Source organism: Colletotrichum siamense (assembly GCF_013390195.1).
Source record: "Colletotrichum siamense strain Cg363 chromosome Unknown KSG_Cg363_contig10, whole genome shotgun sequence".
Taxonomy (NCBI): Eukaryota; Fungi; Ascomycota; class Sordariomycetes; order Glomerellales; family Glomerellaceae; genus Colletotrichum; species Colletotrichum siamense.
In genome coordinates this window covers 2,597,359-2,610,165 of record NW_023501023.1, presented here as the reverse complement: position 1 = coordinate 2,610,165, position 12,807 = coordinate 2,597,359, and the positions used below count along the sequence as shown (strand labels likewise).

Below are 12,807 nucleotides of genomic sequence, written 5' to 3'. Positions count from 1 at the left end.
TACAACGGAGCATGGCTTTCGATGGAGTGCTCTGCAGAAGGCTCGGTTTCGGGATGTAATTGGAGAGATTGGGGTAAGTGATCCAACCAGTCGAGAAGTTGTTGCCGAGGGCCACGTGCTTGAGCTATCAATGTCTCTAGTGCTGGGCGTTGTGATATCGCGCGAAGGGTGCTGAGAGCGTTAGACGAATCATGGGTCTGGGACGAAGTAACTCACAAGAATAGCCGGCAGATTTCATCGGCGATCCTTGTCAACGAGCAGAGTTGTATGATGTAGTCTGGTGGCTGAGATCCACCAGGCATTGTCGGTGTTGTAGGGTCAACGGCAAAATCATCCACGGTGAGAGGGGATACGTCCCAGTCATCATGTCGTATCATAGACGACCGACCATGAGTGACAGACCTCCAAGTATGCTCAACATAGACAGACCACCACAGTCTTCTCCGCAGCCTAATCTCCCAAGGTGGCAGGTTCCAGCCCCTTGGATCTGCATTGAGACCCAACGACTGCGCCATCCCGAGCAATGAAGCAGCCATGGACCAGGCAGAAGGATTCTCGACTGAGACGGAATCAAAAGATACCTGGTTTAGTAGCAAGAGGAAGATCTGAACGGTCGAGAGTCGCGGGAAGTGCAACTCTCTCTGAAGACAGATATATGAGATTTGCCAGAGACCATCGACACTTGGCTTCGTATATGCATTGTTCATACATAGTGCCTCATCCCATGGCGTGAATGGCAACGCGAGCATGTAGATACCTGCCAACAGGCCAGTCGACGCCTCTGCGACAAAGCGTTCTACATCCGGGAGGACAAGCGACCGGGAGAGAATGGGCAATGCTTGGAAGACGAATCTGAAATATCTACAGAGGGTTAGTCTACCCATGTTATTATGAGAGCCACAGGGGGCACTTACAGCCTGACGAGTGACACTCCAGTAGCCTTGTCGACGATATTTTCCAATCTCTCCCGCTCATCTATTTTAGGAAGACACTCGCCGAGGACTTTTTGCGATTCAGCGGCTGTTCCGGTCTGGCTTTGCAAGAAATGAAGTGGTTGACTCTTGTCATCAGTGACCTGTCGGTACGTGACCCTGAAGAAGTCGATCTCATCTTGGTCATTGTGAGGGAAATGATTCACCAAGAATGGATCAGATTCGTTCGAATTTCCGATAAATGTTGTGGAGTGGTTCGGACGTTCGTCTAATGAACTTCTTTCCTGGGTATACTCCATGTCTGGTGATTTCACAGCCGCATGTATTGCAGGTTGCAAGACCCCTTGATCGCCGGATATTACATTACGTCCTTGGGGTTCCAGAAAGGCAGTCGGTGAGTCTCGAAACTCAAGATTCTGAGCGAGTTGGTCGTTTCCCAGATCCCAGTTCAAGGGGCTATTGCTGGGCCAGATAAACTCCGAGCCGGCATGTGGATCCTCAGCGGTATTATCTGCAGAATTATCAGCATATTTGGCGGGGAGATTGTTTGGTTGCAAGAGGTACTTGTCAAGTCTATCATGTCTTGCTGTGCTTGCAACATGAGACCTGGGGATAAAGTCATCACATTCTCGGTAGGTGATTGGCTCTGTGGTCCGGTAGCTGACGCAGGAGAGACAGCTTGACGACCCTTCGGCCTTCTACCGGGGTTACCAACAAAGGTGCATTCCCGGCCTATTCTCTTGCACAGCTGGCAGGGCTGCAACGGGTCCGGGATGTTGCACAGCGCCTTGCGTGCGCGACATAGGTCACATGGTCGCTGTGCCTTGGACCGATAGCGTCTGGTCCCCGCTACTGTGAGATCTGTGGCTGCTGAAGATGCACTCATGATGCAAAAGGAATGACTGGAGAACTCATTCCGAAGATCGGCTCAAATGATGCAAGGAAAATAGCGCAAGATAGTGTCGGCGGATGATTGTTGATCCTATTCCAGGTAGTGGTCTTCTTCGTCGCAACAATAAAGTCTCGTTGGAAGACGCCTCTTGAAGTACGATAGCATCGTCTCTAACTCAGTGCGGTTGACTTGCTATGAGGACAGCAACTTCAGAAGAGGCTGTGGGCAACTTTCGCAACTCAAACTCAAACCAAGACACAGTGTGCAATTACCCCTGGCACTATGCGGGCATCTTACCCCACGTCCGGCTTCATCCCGGGACCTCCACAAGTTCCGTCCAGACCTGTCGTGAATTTACACCAATATTTGAGTTGAGGAGGTCGAATTTGCGGAAAAGCGCAATAGAAACTTGTTTGTACTCTTACTTTATCTTAGTCGAATGGCAACTTGTTCACAGCAGATGGAAGTCTTCATATATCACACCAGGCGAGGTGCTCGATGAGGCCTCTTCTGATATTTTCCAGCTAAAAGGTAGGTTCGAGTCGGCAGCACACCAGGCTGCCTGGTATGTATATATTGAAGTTGTAATTCTTTGTACAAGATTGAAAATAAAGGTTTCCCTCACCTGAAGCCCTGCTTCCGCAATGCATTGCAGGGCTGCCTCGCTCAAAGAGCGTTACTGCATTCGGCCCTACAGCTTTCAGGCCGCTTAGGAGCTAGTCATAGCTGGGACGGTGATCTTCTCGATGGTCCACTAAATACTTATCAGTACTTGGTTCGAAACAATATTTCCATTTGTAACATACCGTCTTGCCGCCATCAGCGGTAGCAATGCCAGAGTATGTGGCTCCGGACTCGGTGTAAGCGCCGTCCTTGTAGGCAGCATCCTTCTCGGCGAAGACAATGGTGGTGTTGGTGTAGTACTGGGGCTCAACGGTTCCCGTGGGGGCAGCTCCGTTGTTGTCCTGCAGCTCAATGGCCGTGTTCCACAGAGTCATCTTTCCGGACTTCTTCTGGTAGGTAGACAGAAGCTCGCCGGTGACGGCGTCAGTCATGGTTTGCTCCCAGAGGTAGGTCGACTTGTCGATGAGGGTGTAGTTGAAGATGATGCCGTTCTCGTAGTTGGTGTCGGCGGTTCTCTTGTCTCCGACGAACTGGACAGTCGCGCCGGTGCTGTCCAGGCCGTAGACCTCGGAGGAAATGCACCAGGTGGAGTCGGCCGCGGAGCCGGTGCACTCGCTCATGCCAGCGGGGTATGAGCCGACGATGCTCTGGATCAGATCACCGGTCTCAGCACCGATACCGATCCAGGCGAACATGTAGCCCTTCTGGCCGGACGGCATCTTGCCGGGGTAGATGGTGCTAACGGTGCTGATGATCTCGGAGGTCGTGGCCTGGAAGCCAGCGATGGGACCCCAAGTAACATCGCGCTTGTTCAGTAGGGGGTTGGCAGTGGCACTCGAGCCGATCAGCGCCAGGCTGAGAAAGAAAGACTTGGGGGCAATCATCGTGATGGTGGATCTCGTCAAGGGAGGAAGTGAACGTAGGTAGTTGGAATAGAGGAGTGTGGCGGCTCTTGGTGGCCAAAGGTGTGGTTGAATTGAGAAGGCTGAATGGAACTGATGCTTAGTATATGTTCAAGCCCAAGAAACGCTCCGACGACGATCTTTTCTGTCTATTTGAGTCAATTTCAACATCTCTCTATCTGCAACTTCAACCCGCCCAACTCGCAACTTGCGCGCAACTCAGAACCGCAACTAACCCAATGATCGGCATACCGGCAACGAACCCCAGTTATTTCCCTTCAATGTCCCACTCTGGGTTCGCGCCTGGCCCTGTTCTAATAGAGTGGGCTTCCGCTTTTCGTGAGCTTGATTGTCGTTCTCAATTTGTTTTAATTTAAACCCTTGTGCATCTCAGGGGTAACTATGTAGGTGGGACGGAAGGTGGGGTGACAAAACAACAGAGTGCTGCTCGCCCAGGGGTCTACAGACTTCCGAGGGGGGCGCAGGAGAACTTCAGCTCTCTATTATGCATACATAAAAAGCCTACATAGTACGAAGTCTAGCATATGCTTAGCATATACTCTAGCCTTAACGTAGCCCTCTATACTTTAAGGTATATAAACTTTCTAAGGTATATGCTTAGTATATACCCCCTAGGCCTTAGGGGCTTTAGGAGCCCTACCCTCTAAGCTTTAGAGGTTATACCTAGTATATGCTCAGCATAAGCCCTACCTTAGGGGCCCTACCTTAGGGGCCCTACCTTAGAGGCCCTGCCTTAAGGGCTCTACCTTAAGGGCCCTGCCTTAGGGGCTTTACCTTAAGGGCTCTGCCTTAGGGGCCCTACCTTAGGGGCCTTAAGAGCATATATATGCTTAGCATAAGCCCTACCTTAAGGGCTCTACCTTAGAGGCCCTACCTTAAGGGCCTTGCTTTAGGGGCCCTGCCTTAGGGGCTCTGCCTTAAGGGCCTTGCCTTAGGGGCCCTACCTTAAGGGCCCTACCTTAGGGGCCCTAAGGGCGCGCATATGCTTAGCATAAGCCCTACCTTAAAGGCCTTACCTTAGGGGCCCTGCCTTAGGGGCCCTGCCTTAGAGGCCCTACCTTAGGGGCCCTGCCTTAGGGGCCTTACCTTAGGGGCCCTGCCTTAGGGGCCCTGCTTTAGGAGCCCTAAGGGCGCGCATATACTGAGCATATACGCAATCATCAATCTATTTTCCCCTTATATAAACTTTAGGGTATTTAGAGAGCTTTTTTGAATTTCACTATGTAACTTGCATTTTTTTGTATAAGTATGTGGCGCTTGCACGGCTACAGCCCCCTAAGAAGTCTGTAGACCCCCCTGCGAGGTATACACCCACAAAACAAAAGTGCATCGTCAGCATGGTTTCTTAGACTTAGTCTGGACGCTGATATTCCCTATAGCAATTAAGACTTACTAGAACAGCAGAACAGAGTGCTACTCGCCTAGGGGTCTACAGACTTCTAAGGGGGGTGTAGGGGAACTTCAGCCCTCTATTATGCATATATAAAAGGCTTATATAGTATAAGGTTTAGTATATACTAAGTATATACTCTAGCCTTAACGTAGCCCTCTATATATAAGCTTTCTAAGGTATATACTTAGTATATACCCCCTAAGCTTTAGGGGCTTTAGGGGCCTTACCCTCTAAGCTTTAGAGGTTATACCTAGTATATACTCAGCATAAGCCTTACCTTAAAGGCCCTACCTTAGGGGCCCTGCCTTAGGGGCCCTGCCTTAGGGGCCCTACCTTAGGGGCCCTACCTTAGAGGCCCTACCTTAAGGGCCCTACCTTAAGAGCCCTACCTTAAAGGCCCTACCTTAGGGGCCCTACCTTAAGGGCCCTGCCTTAGGAGCCCTACCTTAGGGGCCCTGCCTTAGGGGCCCTGCCTTAAGGGCCCTACCTTAGGGGCCCTGCCTTAGGGGCCCTGCCTTAGGGGCCCTGCCTTAGGGGCCCTGCCTTAGGGGCCCTACCTTAAGGGCCCTGCCTTAGGGGCCCTGCCTTAGGGGCCCTGCCTTAGGGGCCCTACCTTAGGGGCCCTAAGGGCGCGCATATGCTGAGCATATGCGCAATCATCAATCCATTTTCCCCTCGTATAAACTTTAGGGCACTTAGAGAGCTTTTTTGAATTTCACTGTATAACTTGCATTTTTTTGTATAAGTATGTGGTGCTTACACGGCCACAGCCCCCTAGGAAGTCTGTAGACCCCCCTGCGAGGTGTACACCCTTACCAGAATACGGTGACATTGATTGCTTTATGTTGTTGGAAGATTCCTCTGGTGATGGTCCAGTAAGACATATAACGTCGGGTGTGGAAGGAGAAAGTTGTGACTAAACTCAGTTCAGCGTTCTTGTTCTGGCTTTGATTCTGTGCCATTGATAACTTCCAATTTTCCTTCGAGCATATACATTTCAATCTGGCGTTCTGGAGTCTGACACAGGTCTCGTATTTTTACGAATAAAGGGGCAGAAAGTGGACGCAAATGTCAATTCTTTTATTATTTGTGGCGTCTTTTGTGCCACCAGTCCTCGCGGGATTTGATTTCCGTACTATCCTGCCCGCCATTCGGACTCGCCACAACCACCTGACTATTAGTTATTGGACATTCTTTGACAACGCAGGGGCTTCATACGGTGCGGGAACATGCCGTGAGGCACATTGCCTAGATATGTCTGTTGAACACGAGCTCGAGGATTCAAGGTAATACTACCCTACTAGCACGTGCTCCCTGCAGCGGTAACCCTTGTGTTGAAGGTGACATCAAAGAGTTCTGGAACATACGGAAATAATAATTCCGCAACTAATGATTTAAATGCGCCTCAAAATCTCTCAAACAATCTAATCAGATAATGTTTATTGGTTTCGGTTGAATAAATCAATTGCGGAGGTCAATAGGAGTGTGGTACATTATGAACCATGTAGAGCACGCCGCTGCGCACGTTTGTAAATATTTCACCAGATCAAAACCTGTCAGTCTCCTGTATTTATCTTGAATACTCTTGCACACAGCCGGCTTTACCATAGAAATCTCTCTGCTTCCATTGGAATGTCCATGTAGTCCTCCACATCTTCCATTTCCAGTATGCAGCTCTCCGGAAGCAAGTGGTGTGCGTGGACACTCGTCGACGGGTTCGTCAGCAAAACCTTGACGGCGTACCCAGGCTGGCGTTGATTTAGCTCGTTCACTAGGTTTCGGAGAAAGATGACCAGCCCGCCAAAATCCTGCGCGTGTGGTCCTTCTTCCATCCAGGAGACCCCATCTATGATAACGAATACCACCTTCCTCATGGCAGATGGTAGTAGTAGGCGAAATAGAGAACAAAGCACTGGAGGCCTCTGTGCCTTAATACCCTCTACGAACTCCATGTCGACGCTTGACAGATCAACATCTTCCTGCACAATGGCGTGTGCAAGTTGAGAATTCAGGCAGCGCAATATCCCATTAGGACCACCTTCAGCATCATCCGGCGAATTATGCTGCCCACAGAGATACAGCATCGGAATACTGCGTTGGGTATGTGTAGCAACAGTTTGAGAAATGACGCAAGAAAGAATCGTGAGAGGAGAGGATGCTTCTTGTGCAGCGTTAAGCTTCATCCTGCCATTGATGAAGAGAATATGGGACATGTTAGACTGCAGCCACATGAGAAACTTTTCGTTGTAGAGGACACTCAGCGCGTGATTAATGAGCTTCGGCTGGCAAACATTTTGGGCGTCCATTATCGCGATTCCTTCGTCTCGCTTTGATAGTTGTGCGTCGACATTGATAATGCTGCGGAGCTGTTCCAGTGTGACGAACGACGTTCTACTGGCTGCAGCGACTCGAGGATTCTCTAGATTTATACGTTAACAGTCTACTAGGGAAATGTTTCAGTAAAGGTTTTTCCATACCATGAGCCCACTGGGAATAGGACATGAGATCAGCCAACATCTTTCTCAGTGTCTCGACAGACTTGTTCGAATGGACAAGATCCGCGCGTAAACTAGCAACATTTCTGTGCAAGCCGACTTCGGCGACTTCACGGAACCGAGCTACCCTGTCCTCAATGTTCTGCTTGATTGCCTTCTCCTCTACATCACTGCCGAGTGTCATTGGGAACAGTAAAACTTTGTAGGCACGTTCTAGTAGCAGCGTTTGTGTCAGACGGACTTTGTGAACTTCGCGAAACGCGCCAAAACGTACCAAAAGCAGACTTGTCAATCCACTGGAGCATCCCCGCAACCCCTTCGAGAATGCCTAGATAAAGATCTTCTGCGGCATCCCAGATCGAATCGTCTTCGGCGTAGATTTCAAGATAAGCGTCTAGTTGTCCGACAATCTGAGGAAGACTTTCGAGGCAGGCGAAGATTCTCTGCCGAACTTCGAATAATCGTTTTGCGGCCTGCCACATGTGTCAAAAACGAAGTTCTCAATTCGTTCGAGTCCGACAGCACTTACGCAAAATACGAATGTCAATGCCCCACATAGAACGCCCGTGAAATCCCCGTTTGGGAGGAAGGCCAGCAGCATTTCCAAGTTTGATGCGTTTTTCTGGAATGACCTTGCTGCCGCTCGAAGTGGGTTCTTGCTCCATTTCGTCTTTTCAACGTCTCTATCGATAGCAGCGGCGGCCATCTCCTTCACATCCTCCCATCGGAATTCGCGATCGACATCAAACCATTTGAGGTCGACGCGCTGAGTTCTATCAACAAAATCGCTCATCAGACTCTTGAAAGAAGTCGTCCGTTCGCGGGCTCTAATGCGAGTGCCAATTATTAGTTCCAAATCTTTTCAAGTCCAAAGTCAGTTGCTTACTTCTTGGAAGCCTGCCGTTGCCTCTGTTTTTCGATAAACTTGTTACCTACTGAAGCCCGCCAACTTGGGTCAATTTGGGGAGCCCTGGTCTCCATGAATGTATTCACACAGTCCCCCATGTTTGATAGTCGACCGCGTTTTTGGGAAGGATGAGTTTGAGCCGGACGGCCGCATGACTTCTCGGAGCTCGAGGAACTTGAACTTGAACGTTGTCAGCTTCTTAACAGGCAAGGCTGTGAACATGGTGGGTTACATCATCATTTCAGATTACACTGGTGAGGGGAACTTGCAGTTGAGAGGCATTAGTCGGGCGCTTGTTGGCGCACAAGGAGATTAGCCAGACGTCGGATGCGGCGTCCCGCTAATCTGACTGGTCAGTCTGCAGTCATCACGACCTAATTTTGGAAACCGTGGATCAGACCGCAAAGTTTTAGGCCGTAACAATGCGGCCTGCGCTGGAGAGTAGTCACTCATGGTGGTGTGGTCGATCAGGCTGGGCTCTGCATGTAAGACTGCCACGCCGACATGATAAATCAAGCATGGAGTCATGGACGCAAAGTATTGAAAACCCCTGTAGGCCTCATCTATATATCGGCCAGAAGTCCCAAATTTCCTTGTTGCAGCAAAATTGATAGAGCTCATGGTTGCTGCAGAATACCATCACGTCACCCGTTCGTAAGGAAAATGGCCTCTAGTTGTGACGACACCCCTGATCCAGGGTTCCGGGTTGTCTCATTGCCATCAGATTCGACGCTCCATTCTACAGCGGAGTCAAGCTCCATATTCGAAAGTCAAGTTCTCGCGGATTCGGCAAGCGGAAATACGACCCCTTCAGCTTCACCAGTAAATTCTGTGGAAAGGCTTAAACGGATATTGCATGTAAGCTAACAGTTCATGCAGGAGAAATCCGGCAAGATGACGGACTTCGTAGCGGAAAATGACACAACACACATGCAGAAAGTCGAAGAAGATGCTTCTCAGAATGACAGCAACATCCCCAGTGGCAGCGACGCCAGTGATGCTGAGATCGGTGATGGTGAAAATAGTGATGTTGAAAACAGTAACAGCACTCGAAGCGGCTCTATGGCTGCGAATCGTCATATGAGACGGAGGCTGCGCCAGATCGGTCGGAACTGGCGATCGCGGGACTGGTTTCTACCTCGTATGAATCCTGGCCGACCAATTATGACACGGGATCAGACCAACGTCAAGACATTGAACGACCATTTGAACATGATGAGATGGATATCAGATATCTTCGAAGATGCCCCCTACAATGCGCCATCGGATTTCAGTGAGGATGCAGGAAGAACGAAATGCTCCGTGGGGTTGAAGGCCCTCAGCTGGGGTAACTGGCTCCCGCCACCACCGCAACCAGTGGGAATGCCACCGGCTGCGGCCCCGATCTCAGGTCAACTTGCAGCATTTGCTATTGCATACTTGAATGAAGAAATTCCAACAATTTTCCAGCGCAACTACACACCCTCCTCTGTCAAGGCATCACAGTCCACGCGCCCATTGGGTGTTGAGCACCTTCCGTCGCGTGTTCGCATCCATTCGTTGGCAATCAGACGTTTTCTTGGGCATGTAACGGATGGGAAGCTTATAGCCGACGGTAGAAATGTCTACATGTCGCTTTATCGACCCTACAAACTGCTTGTACATGTCGAAGAAGCAATCCGAGAACATCTTTCAACGCTGGGAAATCTCTGCTCGGAAGCCAAGAAGGCAAAGGAAGGTCCAGATTTGAGCAGCAAGGAAGGCGAGAAAGACTCCAGAATCGAGGATCCAAGCTTAAATCAAGGCTCAAGCAATGAAGAAGATCTTGGTCGTACCGTACAAGATAGCACTGAGACAAAGATGTACACCGACATAGACGAACTCGACGTGGATGCAGAGTTTCCTCCGCCAACCTTTGCAGGGCGGTCAGATTTGGAAGATCACCAGCTGTTCAACGGCGACAACTGGGAACGACACAGCAAAGAAGAATTGGAAGAGGCATACAGAGACTTCAGTGCTCTTGTCAATTTCATAGACAAGTTCATCTCTCCTCTTCGCAAGGCTCTACGAGAAGTCGACGACATGCCTGTACACTTCAATGAGCTATGGCATCTCTACACTCCTGGAAACATGGTTTATGTCAAAGACCCCAGTGTACCCCAGAAGCTGTGGCGTGTCATTCAGGGAACTGGAGGGGCTTGGTCACCGCTGCAACGAAACACCCCTGACGCCCACCTCGATTACTTAAGACTGGGCGGTGTATTCGGCGGCACTAGAGTCATTCCTTTTACACTCGACTGCTACTACGTGGACTTCAACGGAACTCACTTCGTTCGGGTGGTCAAAAAATTTGACATTGAAGCATTCAAGGATCCAACGAGCATCAAGAGTCTTCCCATACTACCTCTCCGCGTGGCCGAGAAGGAAGGCTTGGTGAGAACTGAGCACATTTACCAAAGAGCATCTGCATTCATTTTCTTCACTCAATTCCGATACTGCTACTACAGAGGGCGCAGCATCACTCACGAACCTGAAGGGGGCTTACTTCAGAGACCGGGGGAAGGGACAGGAGGTTCCGTCGCCGTCGTTTCTGAGAGCATTGAAAGTCCGGTTGTAGTTGACTTCGGGCGTTGTTTTCAAGCGATGCCTAACTGGAAACCATGCAGAACGCATCGAGAGCTTTCTGTGCCGTACAGGGACGCAGGGAGTCCTGGTCCAGCCATAGATGATGATCGCGTATGGGATTTGCGAATGGCGGAGAAGGTTCTCAACTACACAGATCAATCACAAACTCTTGAGTGGGACAGTCGCATTCCACCAGCCGGAGACGAGATGTTGTTATTGCCTGGCCGAGTTTTCGCATACGTTTTACGAACTCGGAAATGGGGTAAGACTTTCTACATCAATTTTTTCAGACCATCTTTTTCACATGTTAGTGATGATGGTGACTAACGGAAAAACATAGCTTGTTTACCACTTGGACGGGGAGACACTGATCTTGAGGAGAGCTCTTTGACTACCATGGAGTCTGAACCATCCGCATGGGACAATCTCCAGATTGACTACAACCATCGGTCGATCATCCAGTCTATGATGGCTACGCACTTCCGTAAGAAAAAGTCAGAAAGGCGCCAGTTCGATCTCATCCAAGACAAGGGGAAAGGACTTATCGTTCTGTTGCATGGCGTTCCTGGGGTGGGTAAGACGTCAACGGCAGGTGAGCTTTGGTCCTACCTTGAATGCAGCACATTTGCCTCCATGAGAGATTCAAGAGTAACACATCATCATAGAAACCGTTGCCCAATATTACAACAAGCCGTTGTTGCCCATCACTTGTGGTAAGCTCTGCATCATTACCTAAAGTAACATCGTAAAAGGTACAGACGATCTAATGAAGATTAGGTGACCTTGGCATGACGCCTGCAGAGGTTGAGTCTAATCTTCAGTCTTCTTTTCAGTTAGCTCAAGCTTGGGACTGTGTTCTTCTCCTTGATGAAGCCGATGTGTTTTTGGCTGAGCGGAGCCAGGACAACATTGCGCGCAACGCACTTGTGTCTGGTGAGTTGCAAAGAGCACAAGCAACAGTTGTCCAAAATCACTAACGATGCCAGTGTTTCTTCGAGTCATGGAGTACTACGAAGGAATTCTGTTTCTGACCACGAACAAGGTTGGCTCGTTCGACGAAGCTTTCAAGTCCCGCATGTCCCTCGCGCTGTACTACCCTCCCCTGACCCAGGACCAGACCGAGAAGATCTGGGAAGTACAGATGCGGCGGACCGAGAAACTTTCAAAAGAGGCTGCCCCCGACGACGAATCACAACACGTGAAATTCAACCGCCTCGACATCCTGGCGCTTGCTAAGGAGCTTTGGATGATGCAACAGTCACGCGCGGACTGGAAGCCCGTGTGGAATGGACGTCAGATCCGGAATGCGTTCCAAACGGCGGTTGCACTGGCTGAGTGGCACCAGCAAGACAAGAACATCGCTGGTCCCATCGATGTAAAGCGCGAGCACTTTGAGAAGGTAGCATTTGTCTCAAACGAGTTCAACGCCTACCTCTACACGGTCAAGCATGGTCGCACGGATGAGAATTTAAGTCTCAGAAACCAGCATCGAGCAGATCAGTTCGATCGATCGTCCCAGATTCCTTGGGGCGGTCTAGGATTTGCACCGCAGCAGCAGTACCCGCAGTTTCAACAGCAGCAACAAGGACTTGGCGGATGGGGTAATCTGCAAAACTCCAATGTCATGGGCGGCGGTGGCCAGGGAGGGATGACGATGGGGGTCCAGGGCCTCGGGAACAATAACTTCCAAGCCCAGACCGGCTTCGGAAATCCCTTGCAGTCAGGCTTCGGGGCTACGGGCAACCAAGTCACTGCAGGTGCGGGAATGGCCAGTGGAGGTTTGAACAACACAGGCGTGGGCAACTCTGGTATGAACAACTACACCATTGGAGGCCAAGGTGTTGGTAATTCAGTCATGGGCAATCAAGGCATGGGCAATCAAGGCATGGGCAACCAGGCTATGGGAACCCAAGGTGTGGGAAACCAAAGCATGGGTTCTGGGATGCAGACTGGTTCTATCAATCCCCAAGGCATGTCTGGTCAGAACATTCCCCGGCAGATGATGGGCCAACAGCGGTAACTCGGGTCTTTGAGTTT

General features: G+C 50.2%; 4 protein-coding genes across 4 annotated transcripts; 1 reads left to right on the top strand and 3 right to left on the bottom strand.

The window, feature by feature from the left end:
* Positions 1 to 212: 212 nt before the first annotated feature.
* Positions 213 to 1,231, bottom strand: CGCS363_v014582 (Transcriptional activator protein DAL81; the record flags this gene model as incomplete). Its single annotated transcript, XM_036646431.1, has 2 exons — positions 213 to 861; positions 915 to 1,231. The coding sequence occupies 2 exons, from the start codon at positions 1,229 to 1,231 to the stop codon at positions 213 to 215; spliced, it is 966 nt and encodes a 321-aa protein (XP_036488466.1).
* Positions 1,232 to 2,533: 1,302 nt separating this feature from the next.
* On the bottom strand, positions 2,534 to 3,332 carry CGCS363_v014581 (uncharacterized protein; the record flags this gene model as incomplete). The annotated part of the gene is made up of 2 exons (XM_036646430.1): positions 2,534 to 2,578; positions 2,631 to 3,332. 2 exons carry the CDS (start codon positions 3,330 to 3,332, stop codon positions 2,534 to 2,536), a joined length of 747 nt encoding a protein of 248 aa, XP_036488468.1.
* Positions 3,333 to 6,365: 3,033 nt separating this feature from the next.
* CGCS363_v014580 (uncharacterized protein) lies at positions 6,366 to 8,388 on the bottom strand (the record flags this gene model as incomplete). Its single annotated transcript, XM_036646429.1, has 6 exons — positions 6,366 to 7,183; positions 7,242 to 7,472; positions 7,534 to 7,732; positions 7,789 to 8,086; positions 8,146 to 8,191; positions 8,253 to 8,388. 6 exons carry the CDS (start codon positions 8,386 to 8,388, stop codon positions 6,366 to 6,368), a joined length of 1,728 nt encoding a protein of 575 aa, XP_036488467.1.
* A 441-nt stretch (positions 8,389 to 8,829) lies between these two features.
* On the top strand, positions 8,830 to 12,790 carry CGCS363_v014579 (uncharacterized protein; the record flags this gene model as incomplete). Its single annotated transcript, XM_036646428.1, has 6 exons — positions 8,830 to 8,988; positions 9,046 to 11,032; positions 11,111 to 11,344; positions 11,436 to 11,483; positions 11,548 to 11,703; positions 11,757 to 12,790. The coding sequence occupies 6 exons, from the start codon at positions 8,830 to 8,832 to the stop codon at positions 12,788 to 12,790; spliced, it is 3,618 nt and encodes a 1,205-aa protein (XP_036488859.1).
* Positions 12,791 to 12,807: the final 17 nt, after the last annotated feature.